This window comes from Panthera onca, chromosome D1 (assembly GCF_046562875.1).
Source record: "Panthera onca isolate mPanOnc1 chromosome D1, mPanOnc1 haplotype 2, whole genome shotgun sequence".
Taxonomy (NCBI): domain Eukaryota; kingdom Metazoa; phylum Chordata; class Mammalia; order Carnivora; family Felidae; genus Panthera; species Panthera onca.
The window spans coordinates 12794601-12806761 of NC_138348.1; the positions used below are offsets into that span (position 1 = coordinate 12794601).

The 12161-nt window shown below is 56.4% G+C and overlaps 1 protein-coding gene across 2 annotated transcripts; it reads right to left on the bottom strand.

Annotated features, from left to right (window-relative positions):
* Positions 1-346: 346 nt before the first annotated feature.
* SMTNL1 (smoothelin like 1) lies at positions 347-11913 on the bottom strand. 2 transcript variants are annotated; one of them, XM_060606700.3, is made up of 9 exons: positions 11804-11910; positions 10906-11015; positions 7960-8639; positions 7571-7703; positions 7426-7480; positions 5874-6032; positions 5596-5710; positions 5318-5469; positions 347-979 (listed from the first exon to the last, which is right to left on the bottom strand). In XM_060606700.3, the coding sequence occupies exons 3-9, from the start codon at positions 8635-8637 to the stop codon at positions 835-837; spliced, it is 1437 nt and encodes a 478-aa protein (XP_060462683.3). In that variant the 5' UTR covers positions 8638-8639; positions 10906-11015; positions 11804-11910; the 3' UTR covers positions 347-834. The 2 variants fall into 2 exon arrangements, with proteins under 2 accessions (XP_060462683.3, XP_060462682.3); XM_060606699.3 differs by lacking the exon at positions 10906-11015 and having other exon boundaries at positions 11804-11913.
* Positions 11914-12161: the final 248 nt, after the last annotated feature.

The following is a 12161-nucleotide window of genomic DNA, read 5'->3' on the forward strand; positions in this document are numbered from 1 at the left end:
GACTGATAGAGCCAGACAGGATTGTCAGCAGGAAATTATAAGCAGCTCAGGGGGTGCGTCTCTAATGAGCAATAGAAAAAACAAAGCCAAGCCAAATCTTCAGCCCAAGCAGAAGGGATTAACTTAACCCGGAGGAAGGACTTTCAGGGGCCAGTGGTTCTAGGCTGCGGGAAAACCAGCACTTTAGACACAAATGTAGGGTATCTTTGAGTTGAGGGAATCGCCCCAGGCCCCACTAACCTAGTTTGAAGTTTCTAGAGAATCTTCTAGCACCTGTTCTGGAATTCCCTAATTTGGGAGAAGTGTGGAAAGAGGGAAGAGAATCGGGAAAAACACCACCGATGGCTCAAAACATACAAATGCATTTACTTTTGGCCTCACTTATCGAACACTTGATGTGACAGGCACCGGGCAAAGCTTTCCATTCATTTCATCGTCTCGTTTAACCCTCCCAACAGGTCCACGAGGTGTGACTGTTCAGATGGTAAACTGAGGCTCAGAGAGGTTAACTCACTGGTCCGAGGTCACACAGCTGCTTAGTGGTGGGACCCAGGCCCTCGTACTTTCCCGAACGGTGTCGTGGTTGTTGAGAAGATCGTATCCAGTGAGGAAGCCCGGCGGCCGGGCTTCATTACCCCAGAGTGAGCGAGGTTCCTGGGTGGGGGGGTGTAGGGTGCACCGAAGGGCCAGACAGGATTTTACAAAAGTACCTTTAATGCGTTTAAGACTGATGCCACCTGCCCTCGCTCGAGCCCCAGCTCCGGCGGCCTCGGGGGGCCGTGGCCGGTCAGCCGGGCGTCCCGCCCCCCTCCGCCTGCAGCGCCGGTCAGCTCCTCATTTCTTCTTGGTCTTCACCAGTCCCTTCTGCACCAGGCTGCGGTACAGCTCCTGGATGTAGGTGTAGACGCACTTGGAGTCGGGCACCGCCAGCCGCACCATGTCGTCCACCTCCAGCAGCTGGGCACAGTCGGCCAGTTTCCTGAGGGGCAGGGGTGGGGGGTGGTGAGGAGCAGAGCCAAAGCCGAAGGGTGTGGGGGGCAGGGGGAAAGGGGGGCAGCCCAGCAAGGATGAAACCCACAGAACTGTGTGTGTTGGAGCGGGGAGGTCGTCTCGGCCGGCCGTCCTATTGTACAGACGAGATCACTGAGGCCCTCGCGGTCCACACTCAAACGCAGCTTGGCCTGATTCCAAAGCCCCTGTTTTCAGTGCACCGTGCATGCTCGTGTGGGAGGACCCCTGGTTTCCAGTTCTGCATGCTCGTGTGGGAGGACCTCTGGTTTCCAGTTCTGCCTTAACCTGCCCCTTCCACGTGCTGGCACACCTGTCGTCTGGGCGGCCAGGCCCCTCGGTAAGAGTTTAGAGCATGGAACCCCAGTCCTAGCCAGAGCGCGGCTCGCATCATCTGCACCATCGCAGTCTCCATATTCATGCAGTCTCTACGTGTTTCCTGAGGACCTACTATGTGCCGGGCACTCGCGTGGGGAATTCAGCACCGTGCAAAACCCAGACTCCCTCACTCGTGTCGCTGACAGTCTTGTGGCAGAAGACAGGCAGTAATCAAACATGCCACAGACAGCGCGTCAGATGGTGAGAGGTGCTACGGAGAAATAAGGCAGGGAAGGGAGATAGAGTATATCCCTATGTTAGGGGGTGTTTTTTTTAATAGGGTGCTCAGGGAAGGCTTCTTAGAGTAAATCATGTGCGTGTCTGAGGGAAGAGGATTCCAGGCAGATGAAACAGCATGTGCAAAGGCCCTGAGGCAGGAGTGCTTCGAGTGTTTGAGGGACTGCGTGGAGTTTAGCAGCAAGTCCTCTTTTTCTAACTTCCCGGCTGCTCTTCAGGGCCATGTGCTGCTGGCTTTGCTGAAGCTGATAATCGGAGCAAACCACTGTTGGGGCCTTGGTACCACATGCCATGTACTTTATCGGGGCTTCCCCGGGAGTGGTCTCATGTACTCCCCACCTCCATCCTCAACCAGCAGAAGAGGAGCTGGAGACTCAGAGCATTTGGGGGATTTCCTCAAGGTCACAGTGACACAGCTGGAATTCAACCCTAAGCCTGTCCCTGGCACCCTTGCTGTGCAGCTGGGTCTCGGTGGTCCCAGCCTGCCAACCTGCCATGGGTGCCGACCGTAGGCGAATCTGGGGGCCCGGCAGAAATCCTCTCTCGGGGCTCATGACGGCTGGGCTGAAACCCAAGCTGGACTGGCCTGAGAGTCAGGAGGGAGGCACAGACTGGAAGATTTCCTGGAATGGGCTATGCTCCCTGCCGCCCAATGCGGTCGTGTCAGCTCTGGGGTGTGGGTCAGGGTGCTGGTCCCCTACACGGGAGAAGCTTCATTCCCGCAGGGCCTGGGGGGTGGGGCTGGGCTCCTCGGGCAGCACAGGTGATGGAGCCCTCTGGGGGCCGGGGCACTGCTGTTCCCCCTCATCCCAGGATTCCGTGGTGATCAGGTGAGTTCTCGAACGGGGCAGTGGGAGGCGATGGCTGTGGCAGGGGCCCCCTTACTTTGCACGCCTCATCACACCAAACCCAAAGAAAAGCGAAGTCAGCCGCCAAGAGTCACAGCGCTGAGAAGGAGGGGGCAGGATTCGAGCTCGGCATGTCGACCTCTGCATCCTCCAGCCCCACGCATCCCCACCAACATCCTTCCCTTTTTGCTCCTGTCCGATGCTTCTTGGCAGCTCGGCAACATCACCTGATAGTTCAGTTTGCCTGCCTGCAGCTCTGGCTTGGAACCATGGCCCGGCAGCAGCAGGAGGAGGACAATGACCTGTGTCCTGCAGGCCGGGGACACGTGGTTCCTGATGTTCACTCAGAGTTCTCAGTCTCGACTGGGGGGGTTCACTCCCATGTCACGGCCCTGCCACTGCCCTCCTGTGTGAACTAGGATGTCGAGTGACCCCACTACTGCTACCCACACCGTAAGACTGCTGACAGGATAGAATGAGAGGGGACCCAAGGAAAGCGCTCAGCAGGACACCCAGCACCTAACCACCCTCAAGTCATGGGGCTTCTCATCATCATGACAGGTGCTTCTGAGCCCAGAGCAGGACGGGGTGCTCCTGACCTCCTCGGCTTCCCACCCCAGGGCACTCACTCCATCCCTTGGCAGGAAAACGTGAACCTGAAAGGGATCTTCTGGAATATCAAGGCTGATCGTTTTCCAATTGCATCCTTGGTGCCCGAGGGCCCCATACATATGCCTCAGGGAGCATCCTGGGAAGGGTGTTGGGTGCTGAGCTGGTGTGCTCCAGGAGCCCCTCCCGACCTAGAAAGGTCCCCCCTTGAGTGACGACATTGATAGACCATGAAATCGAAGACATAAGCAAGCTGATAGAGAGTGGAAAATGGTGAGGTTAATGGATTAGAAGTCCCCATGGGGCAAAAAATGTCTTGCAGTGACGGTGTTAAACCAAGTGAGTTAGAAGGGCAAGGGGTGGGGACAGGTAGAGCGCGGAATGTCTGAGAGCAAGATTTTGCACGTGGTATAGTTATTGGCAGAAACTCATAACCATGAGCAGGTGGCTGAGGAGAAGAGGGATGAGCTCAAATAACCAAGAAGCCAGAGGGTTCTAATGATTCATGTTAACGGGTCACGTGGTCCAATGTCATCCAGGCTGTGGACAACTATCGTTTGGGTTAGGACATGTTTTGGGCCTTCTGTGCCCATTTGATTACATACGCGTTACAGCCATGAACGTCAAGCTCTATGAATGAGATTGTGTTTGAAGCAATATCTAAATTTCATAAGGAAAGTGTTATTTAGTTAAAGGAAAGTTTAAAAAAATAAAAAGTCCCCATTTAATCCGTTTTATATGTTGGGCATTCACTTAATATTTTGTGTGAGGAACCTGCTGGAAAAGAAAGACCCCATTTGAAAAGCACAGCTCAGGGGCGCCCAGATGGCTCAGTTGTTTAAGTGTCCAACTCTTGATCTCGGCTCTGGCCATGAACTCACGGCTCATGAGATAGAGCCCCATGTAGGGCTCTGTGCTGACAGTGCAGAGCCTGCTTGGGATTCTCTCTCTCCCTCTCTCTCTGCCCCTCCCCTGCTTGCGTTCTTTCTCTCTCTCTCAAAATAAATAGGGGCGCCTGGATGGTTCAGTCGGTTAAGCGTCCGACTTCGGCTCAGGTCACGATCTCACGGTTCGTGGGGTTCGAGCCCTGTGTCGGGCTCTGTGCTGACAGCTCAGAGCCTGGAGCCTGTTTCAGATTCTGTGTCTCCCTCTCTCTGACCCTCCCCTGTTCACACTCTGTCTCTGTCTCAAAAATAAATAAATGTTAAAAAAATAAAAATAAACAAATAAATAAACTTTAAAAATATGTTGAAAGAAAGAAAGAAAAGAAAGAAAGAAAGAAAGAAAGAAAGAAAGAAAGAAAGAAAGAAAGAAAGAAAGAAAAAAGTACGGTTCGGCCTCACTCTTCCCGTTTTGCCCACAGGGGACACACAGGCCCAGAGTTGGGAACATTGCTGCCTTAGGCCCAGAGTTGGGAACGTTGCTGCCGGCAGGTTGGTGGCCAGGTCTGGACTCGATGAGAGGGCTCAGCGTTCCAGACCAAGGTGTTTGCTAATGTCCCTTGTGACCTATTTCCTGTCCCAGGGCTTTGGGGGTGCCCTCGTGTCTACTCCGGGGCCTCAGAGTTGCCCTCACTGGCGACATCCTCTGCAGAGTCTATTGCCACCAGGTGGCTCAGAATCATAATCATCATAAAAAGTGTGATGTCATTCATCAGAATAGAGGAACGACAGCTAAGATTTTTTTTCGAAGGGTTTGCCGTGGTTGAGGCATGGTTATACTTTACTTATTTACCCAGTTCTCACCGTAATCCTGCAACAGAGGAAATGCTGTGCCCATTTTAAAGATCAGAATGTGAAGGCTCAGAGAGGTACAGGAGCCTGTCCAAGGTCACACAGCTAACAAATGGCAGAGTCAGACTGTGGCCCCAAATCTCAGCCACCAGCCTGTCGAAAACAGCAGGCCGGCTTCTCCTCTCTTTCTTACCCTGCCTGCATTTTCTTTCGGGCACCTACCCCCGCCCCTGGCATTACATTTCACACGGGGTGTGTGTTTATGATCCGTCCCTCCCTTTAGGATGTAGGCCCTGGCAAACAGGGATTTTGCCGAGTTCATCTACTGCTACGCCCTGAAACAGTTCCCGGCCGTCACAAAGTGTCTTCTGGGTTCACGAGCGTGTGGCCACGGCCTCCCTCTGACCACCCCACTCCCCAACCTGGGTGAATGCAGCACGTGCCTCAGCGGCTCCCGGGCTCCCCCCACCCCCTCCGGTACTGCCACGTGTGGCCGAGGCTTACTCAGCGGTAGAGAAGGCCAGGGTGAGGTTGTGTCGGCGCTGTGAGGGCTCCAGGGCAGCGTAGTCGAAGGCATCAGGGAAGAACTTGTGGATGAGGGCGCAGAAGGCCATGCCACTGCTCCAGCTGGAGGAGAAGTTCTGGATGTCCACGTGCTGCAGGGGAGGGAGCCCAGAGCAGGCCTTGGTGAGCCTGGACATTGCCTTGGGGCTCGGCCCTGCTCAGACCTGCCGCCCCAGGGAAGGGTCCCCTGCCCCACATCGCCCCTGTTCCGTGCCCACCTCGTAGTTTCTGGTCATGGCCCGGCACCACTCCAAGAGCATGTTCTTGACACTGCCAATGGCTGCCCCCGCTGCCTTTGTGTTTCGAAACAGGGCCGTGGGGCCCGAGGCTGCCCTGCAGGGAAGGGGTGGGATGGAGAAGGCCAGGCCAAAGACGTGAGACCCCACAGGAGGTCCCATCAGGGAGGAGCCCCGGACCCAGACATCAGTGCCCCCACCTCGGCCGGGCCTCCCCTCCGCAGTTCCCCGGGGAAAGCCCAGCGCAGCCCGCACCCTACCCTCCGAACTTGTCCACGATGGCTTTGCGGTTCTGTGCACGGGGCCCCCGGGGCCGGGCAGGGGCCGACACCCTGCGCTCTGGTGCCTTCTCTTTCTTCTTCTCCTGTGAGGGAGGGGGCTCCGTGGGAGTCTGGGGTGCATCGCTGGGTGAAGACTCACTGTGGGGAAGGTTCAGAGAAGTGTGAGAGGGGCTGGGAGCCACCACTATAGGGTACAGGGCGGGGGGCAGGGGGCTGGCCAGGGTGGGAGCTCCCTGCACCCACAAGAGGCCTAGGAAGCTGAGGTCCCCACTCCCTGAACACATTTTCTCTGTGCCCAGCACTGGGAGGCGGGTCAAGACGGGATGATGAAGTTCGGTGTAACTTTGGGAGCATGTGGTCTGGTGAGATACGTGGGCGGAACTAAGATAAGTGTGACGTCTGACGGGAGTTTGAATCCTGGCTTTGCCTCTTATTTGATCTTGGGACTATCCTGTCACTTCTCTGAGTCTCAGCATCCTCGTCTGTAAACTGGGGACGAGAAGAACTACCTAAGGGGGCTCTACGGCTTGAGAGCGAGGGGGAGTGGAGAACACCCAGCTCTGCCTGTCACGTAACTGTCCCGAGTGCTCAGAGAACACTGACCCACTACCTTTCCCTACAAAAGCGACGCGGAGGTGAATTTCAGGTCAAAATAAAGGAAGCTTCTTCTAATGGGTTAAGTTACGCGATGGCAAGAAAGCTCTCACTTTATCCAGCACCTGCTGTGTGCCAGGCACTGTGCTAAGGGCTTTATACATTTTATTTTTATTTTTTGAAGTTTATTTATTTATTTTGAGAGAGATGGAGACAGGGCCAGAGGGGGAGCGCAGAGCCTGACGCGGGGCTCGAATTCACGAAACTGCGAGGCCATGACCTGAGCCGAAACCACAAGTCGGTGCCCCACCAACTGAGCCACCCAGGCGCCCCTATACATTTTCTTTTCAAGTAATCTCTCAGCCCAGCGTGGGGCTCGAGCTCATGACCCCGAGATCAAGAGTTGTATGCTCTACCGACCGAGCCAGCTGGGCGCCCCAAGCGCTCTGTACATTTTATGTGACTTAAGCCCCACAGTAATCCTCCGAGGTAGGCACGGTCACGGTGCCCACTTGGCAGAGGAGGAGAAAAGTGACAAAACCAAGGTCACACAGTTGGTAAGTGGCAGAGTCATGGTCTGAACTCAGGCTTTCTGCTCATGCTCTGTGGGTCGTGCTGACGTTAGGGAATGTGCCGAGCCACTCGACGAGGAGCCCCGTGGACGAGGAGCCCCGTGAAGATCTGTCAAGGACGCCGAGGACGAGGAGGCTTTAGCAGGGGAGTGGGAGCGAGTGGACGAGGCACGCTCCCCCCTCCTTTGCTCCCATTCTCCGGCTCCTTTGGTTTTGTGGGCTCTGCCCTGGGACAGGGGACCGAAAGCCAGGAATCCTAGAGCATCTCAAGTTCAGGCACCAAGGAGACCCAGGCTCGGGGGTAGACTTTGAAAGGAGCGTGTGGTAGAGGGAGTTGGAGCTGGGGCCCCAGACCTTGACATTACCTGGCCGAAGGACTGGTCTCTCCCGAAGCTGCTGTGGTGTCTGGACCCAACCCACCTGGAGGAAGGGAAAGGGAGGGAGAGAAGCTGGAGCTCCCCTGTCGTGTTGTCTGCGCCCCCCTCAGGGGAGCTCCTTGGACTCACTCACCTGGGCTGAGGCCACTGCCCTCCTCCTTGGGGCTCTCGAGCCACTCCTCGGGGGAGCTGGGAATCACTCCTGCTCCTTCCTCCGACTCTCTCTCCACACCCTGGTCCTGCTCTTCCTGGGGACCACCTGACTCCTGGAACAAACACGATCTGTGCGGGCTCATGGGCACACAAGCGCCTGCCCAAGGCTTCGTGAGGACTGCAGAAAGATCTAGAAGGCAGCCTGGGGCCACGGGGCTACGTCCCCCACCCCAGGCTCTCAATGTCAGTGGGAAGACTGGACTTTCTCAAAGGAACAACGGGGGGCGGGGCGGGGGCTTGCTTCCTGGGCTGCCGGGGACTCCAGAACACCGTGGGGGCCTCCTGCCTCCCCTCCTTTGCCTGACTCACCGCCTCCTTCACGTCAGCCTCCTGAGGCTCAGCCTCGGCCTCCTCCTCTTCCACGGCAGCCTTCGTCTCCAAGTCCGACCCGGCCTCTGGGGCACCCGCTTTCCCTTGAGCTTCCGCTGCAGGCCCCTCCGGCTTGTCGCTCTCCTCCTGAGAGGCCGCTGTGGCCCCCTCCTTCCCATCAGCCTCCTCGGCCCCAGTCTCGGCCTCCCGCTCCCCAGTGGCCTGCTTGGGCTCAGCCTTGGCCTCCTCACTCACGCGGGCTTCCTCCCTAGATTCAGGCTCGGCCTGCTTCTCGTCAGCCTGCTGCTTCTCGGAGGCCGGCGTGGTCTCCTGCCCTTCCTTGGCCTCCTTGGGGTCAAGCTGGGTCTCTTCCTTCCCATCAGCGGTCTCCTGAGGAGCCGCCGTGATCTCTTCCTTCCCGCCGCCCTCCTTGTGAAGTTCTGCCTCCCCTTTGGCTTCCACCTTGACCTCATCCCACCCGTTTGCTTCCCCTTGAAATTCAGCTGACGTGCTGGCCTCGGCCAGTGCTCTTTCCGGAGGCCCCTCTTTGAGGATCTTCTCCGCTGTGGCTTTGGCCTCCTTTTCTGCAGAGGCTCCATCTCCCTGCGTCACCGGGGCCTCTGCGGCTGGGGAGACAGTGGTCCCGTCCTTGGAGGGCTCCCCTTCCTTGTGCTCCATCTCTGGAAAGTGGAGACAAGCAGACCTGGTCGTGCCCCATTGCCGTGTGAGGTGAAGGCCCCACGCGCGGAAAGCGCTGGCCCCAGAGTCTGGAGGCCTGCTGTTTAGTCCCGGGTCCCCCAATGCCTGGGCTTGTGACTTGAGCAAGACATGATGTTTTCTCACTGTGATAAAGTGAAGGGGTACAGCGCTGTACCTCAAAGGGGTACAGGGCCACAGTGACTTGACATTGGATGGCGCCCCCCTAACAGCCCTCTGCGGGCTGTGGCTTGGGCTCTAGAGAACATTAGATCCTATGATTCCTCTTCAATGAGTTTGCCTCTTTCTGAAGAAGCCAACGAGATGGTTACAATGTGTACAATGTGGTGCGGGTGTCGGGGAACACCTGTGGGACAGAGGCTACTCTCCCGTTTTAATGGAGCCCAAAGCAGGCGGGAGTATATAGATAGAATGTGATAGGGCTGTTCTGTTTCCACTGTACTTATGTTTACAGTTCCTTTCTCTTCCTGGCCGGTGATATTGAGTGTCCATTTCCACTAGGGAGATAAGGTTTCTTTTAAAAATACATTTATTGAATTTAAAAATAAGTTAATTCAAAGGAAGGCATTCAGGAAAGGATACAGGTGGTACAGATGTGGCTTAATTCTGGGGGTGGTGTAAAAATGCCAGAAATCTGGGAAAACCTGGGCCAGCTGGTGTCTGGGTCTCTTCCAGCTGCCCCAGCTTTGGCACAGTCCACCTGTGGTTCTCAGAAAAGCCGGGCCTGGACACGGAAGAGTTTGTTTTGGTGAAGAATAGAAACGTACTCTCCCTAACCTCTGCCAGAGACATCTGAGCCTCCGACTGCCAGGGACGAGTCGGGGGAGAGGGACATTATGATACCTCAACGTGAGGTTCCCTATCCAAGTACTGTACCTACTGTAGGATGTACAAAAACAGGTGGGGGGGGGGCAGGGCCACCTCCTTCATCCCCCTACCCTTCTTGGGTGTCTGTTTACAAAGAAAACAATCCTCAAATAGTGTTCAGGGCATGACTCAGACGGTAAGAGAAGTAGGCGCTCCTGTCACTGGCTAAAAATACCTCCTGCCCTCTGCGACGCCACCATTCTGGGCGACGGTACCCAGGGCACCCGGGTAGTTGGGACAGGGGCAGGAAGACAGGCAGACTGGTGACAAGGCTCTGTTCCTGCCACCCACTCGGGTCTTACTGCCTCCAGTCCGGATCCCTGGGGTCCCTGGATTCGGTGCCCCCACCATTTCTGAGGAAGCCGGCTAGAATTTACAAAGATGCTCGCACCCCTCCCGCTAGAGCCCCTTCATGGTTGAGCGGCTCCAGCAATGGATTAACTGGAAACCAGCAGGATGGAATGCACATCAGCAGGGAGCCAGGAGGCCGAGAGCTGGCTTGACCCCCCATCTCCTGGTCGCTCCCTCTGAGACCTGAACAGACCCTTTCCTTCTCAAGTGCTCAGTTTTCACTGACAAACATAGGATTCATCTAGATCAGGTTTTCCAAACTGTTCTGTGGAAAACGAGGGCCTCCTGAGACATTAATAGGGGCTGGGATTGGGGGGATGTAGTCTCTGGCTGAGGTTATTCCAGAAACGGCCTACTCTTTACCCTTTTAGAGATACACAACTTCTTTAGCACGTAAGTGGATTCTAGATACCCCATAGTAAGGGAAATCTTAACTTTGGCGCGCCTGGGTGACTCAGTCTGTTACGCATCCGATTTTCTTTTCTTTCTTTTTTTTTTTTTAAGTAGGCTCCACGCCCAAGGTGGGCCTTGAACTCACAACCCTGAGATCAAGGGTCACGTGCTCTACCGACTGAGCCAGCAGAAGGGAGCGCTCGGCACACATCAGCTCGTAATGTCCTGACCCAGCCACGAGGGCATTTAGTTGGTGAGACAAGGCAGAGAGAATGGAAGGCCAGTAAGATGTCCACAAGCCCCTTTTACACCTCGAAGCACGGTGGTGCTTGGCGGAGACATAGAGGAGGGATGCAGCCATCTTTCCCTTTGTCTACATGCCTCACACTGTGGGGGAGGCGGGGGTGGGGAAGGACGGGCAGGTGCGCGCGCACACACACACACACACACACACACACACACACACCCCTCCGCCGTCCTGCGTGTTCATCACCTCAGCTTTCCGCCCCGCAGGCTCGTCATAAATAGATAAGGAGTGAAGAAACTCAGGAGGTGAGAAGCCAGGATAGCACCATCCCACCCCAACACTAACAATTCTACAGGAGGTTGACAGCTTACGGTGTGGTGCCCTGTTCCACCTCACTCATTCCTCGCTCTCGCCCTTGGAAGTAGGCGTTACGGGCCCCATTTTACAGATTGGGCACTTGAGGCTCGCGGAGTTGGAGTCCCTTGAGTAAAGTCACAGGACAATTGAATGGTTCAGCCATATCTAGAATCCAGGTCTCCTGACAACCAGCCTGGCGCTGCCGCCCACAGGGATGCGGCTCCCACCAGCTCCCCAGCCAGGGGCCCAGAGTGAGGGCCACCCCGCTGGCAGGCGAGGGCGGTTGGCTGTGGCTGACGAGTGCAGCTCTCTCTCTACCATGCATGGCAGGCGCTGTCCTCCCTCCCTTCCTCCCTCTTCTCTTCCCTTCCTCCTTCCTCCCCAGGAAGCCTACTTTTGTATCCCTTTCCCTTTCTGGGTTTCTCTCGGCTGACTGGGAGAAAAAGAACCCAGGAGCTGGAGTCCCAAGCTGCAAATGCTGTAGACGACGCTTTATGGTTCTGTTCATGAGACCCCGAACCCCTGCCTCCCACCCTGTCTTCTGGTGGTCCTGAGGCTGCCACCATCCCCCACGCCAGCCAGTGACCCTCCCTTGGAGAAACCAGTCTCAACTGCTTAGAGAGTCTGCCTCCCACCCCAGCTGGCCTGGACTCCCAAGACCCTCTCTGCCCCTGTCCTGTCCTCCCTGTGAATGGCCACCTGTGGGCTGATCTCTAGTTTGCCCAACACCTTAGGGCTGGGTCCCTGACCTCTGGCATCTAAAGAGAGCTGACAAAGAGGTGGAGAGGGTTAGCGAAGAGCCCGGATTTCTCCCACTCTGGGGCTCTGCGTAGAGGCTCCAGGCCTTGGGAGGTGGGAGAGGGGTTGGGCAGCTGGAGGGGGCCACTTAGAAACGGCTGGGGCTTCTCCTACCTGCGTGGCCTCTGCCTGGGGGCTTGGAGCTGTCTCCTTCCTCCAGCTGAGCGGCCTCACTCCCCGGCTGCCTTTAGCCCCAGCCAGTGGCCTCCAGCCCCCAGCTCCTGGGTCTGCCCGCCTCCCCCTCCTCCTCCCCCCTCGCACCCCACCCCCACCTCAAGAGCCTTGGGTCCAAGGAGAGCATTGTTTACTGCCCTGTTGGTACAACACTTTCCCTTGGCCTAGGAGGCTCAGATTTCCCGTGAAGATTTGACAGGTGGCACCTTTCAATCACAGCACGTCTTTCCTGCCCTGACCCCGGGGGCATCCATCCTGTGGCCACCTTTCTTCCCACTGTACTTGCCTGGCCCTGGTC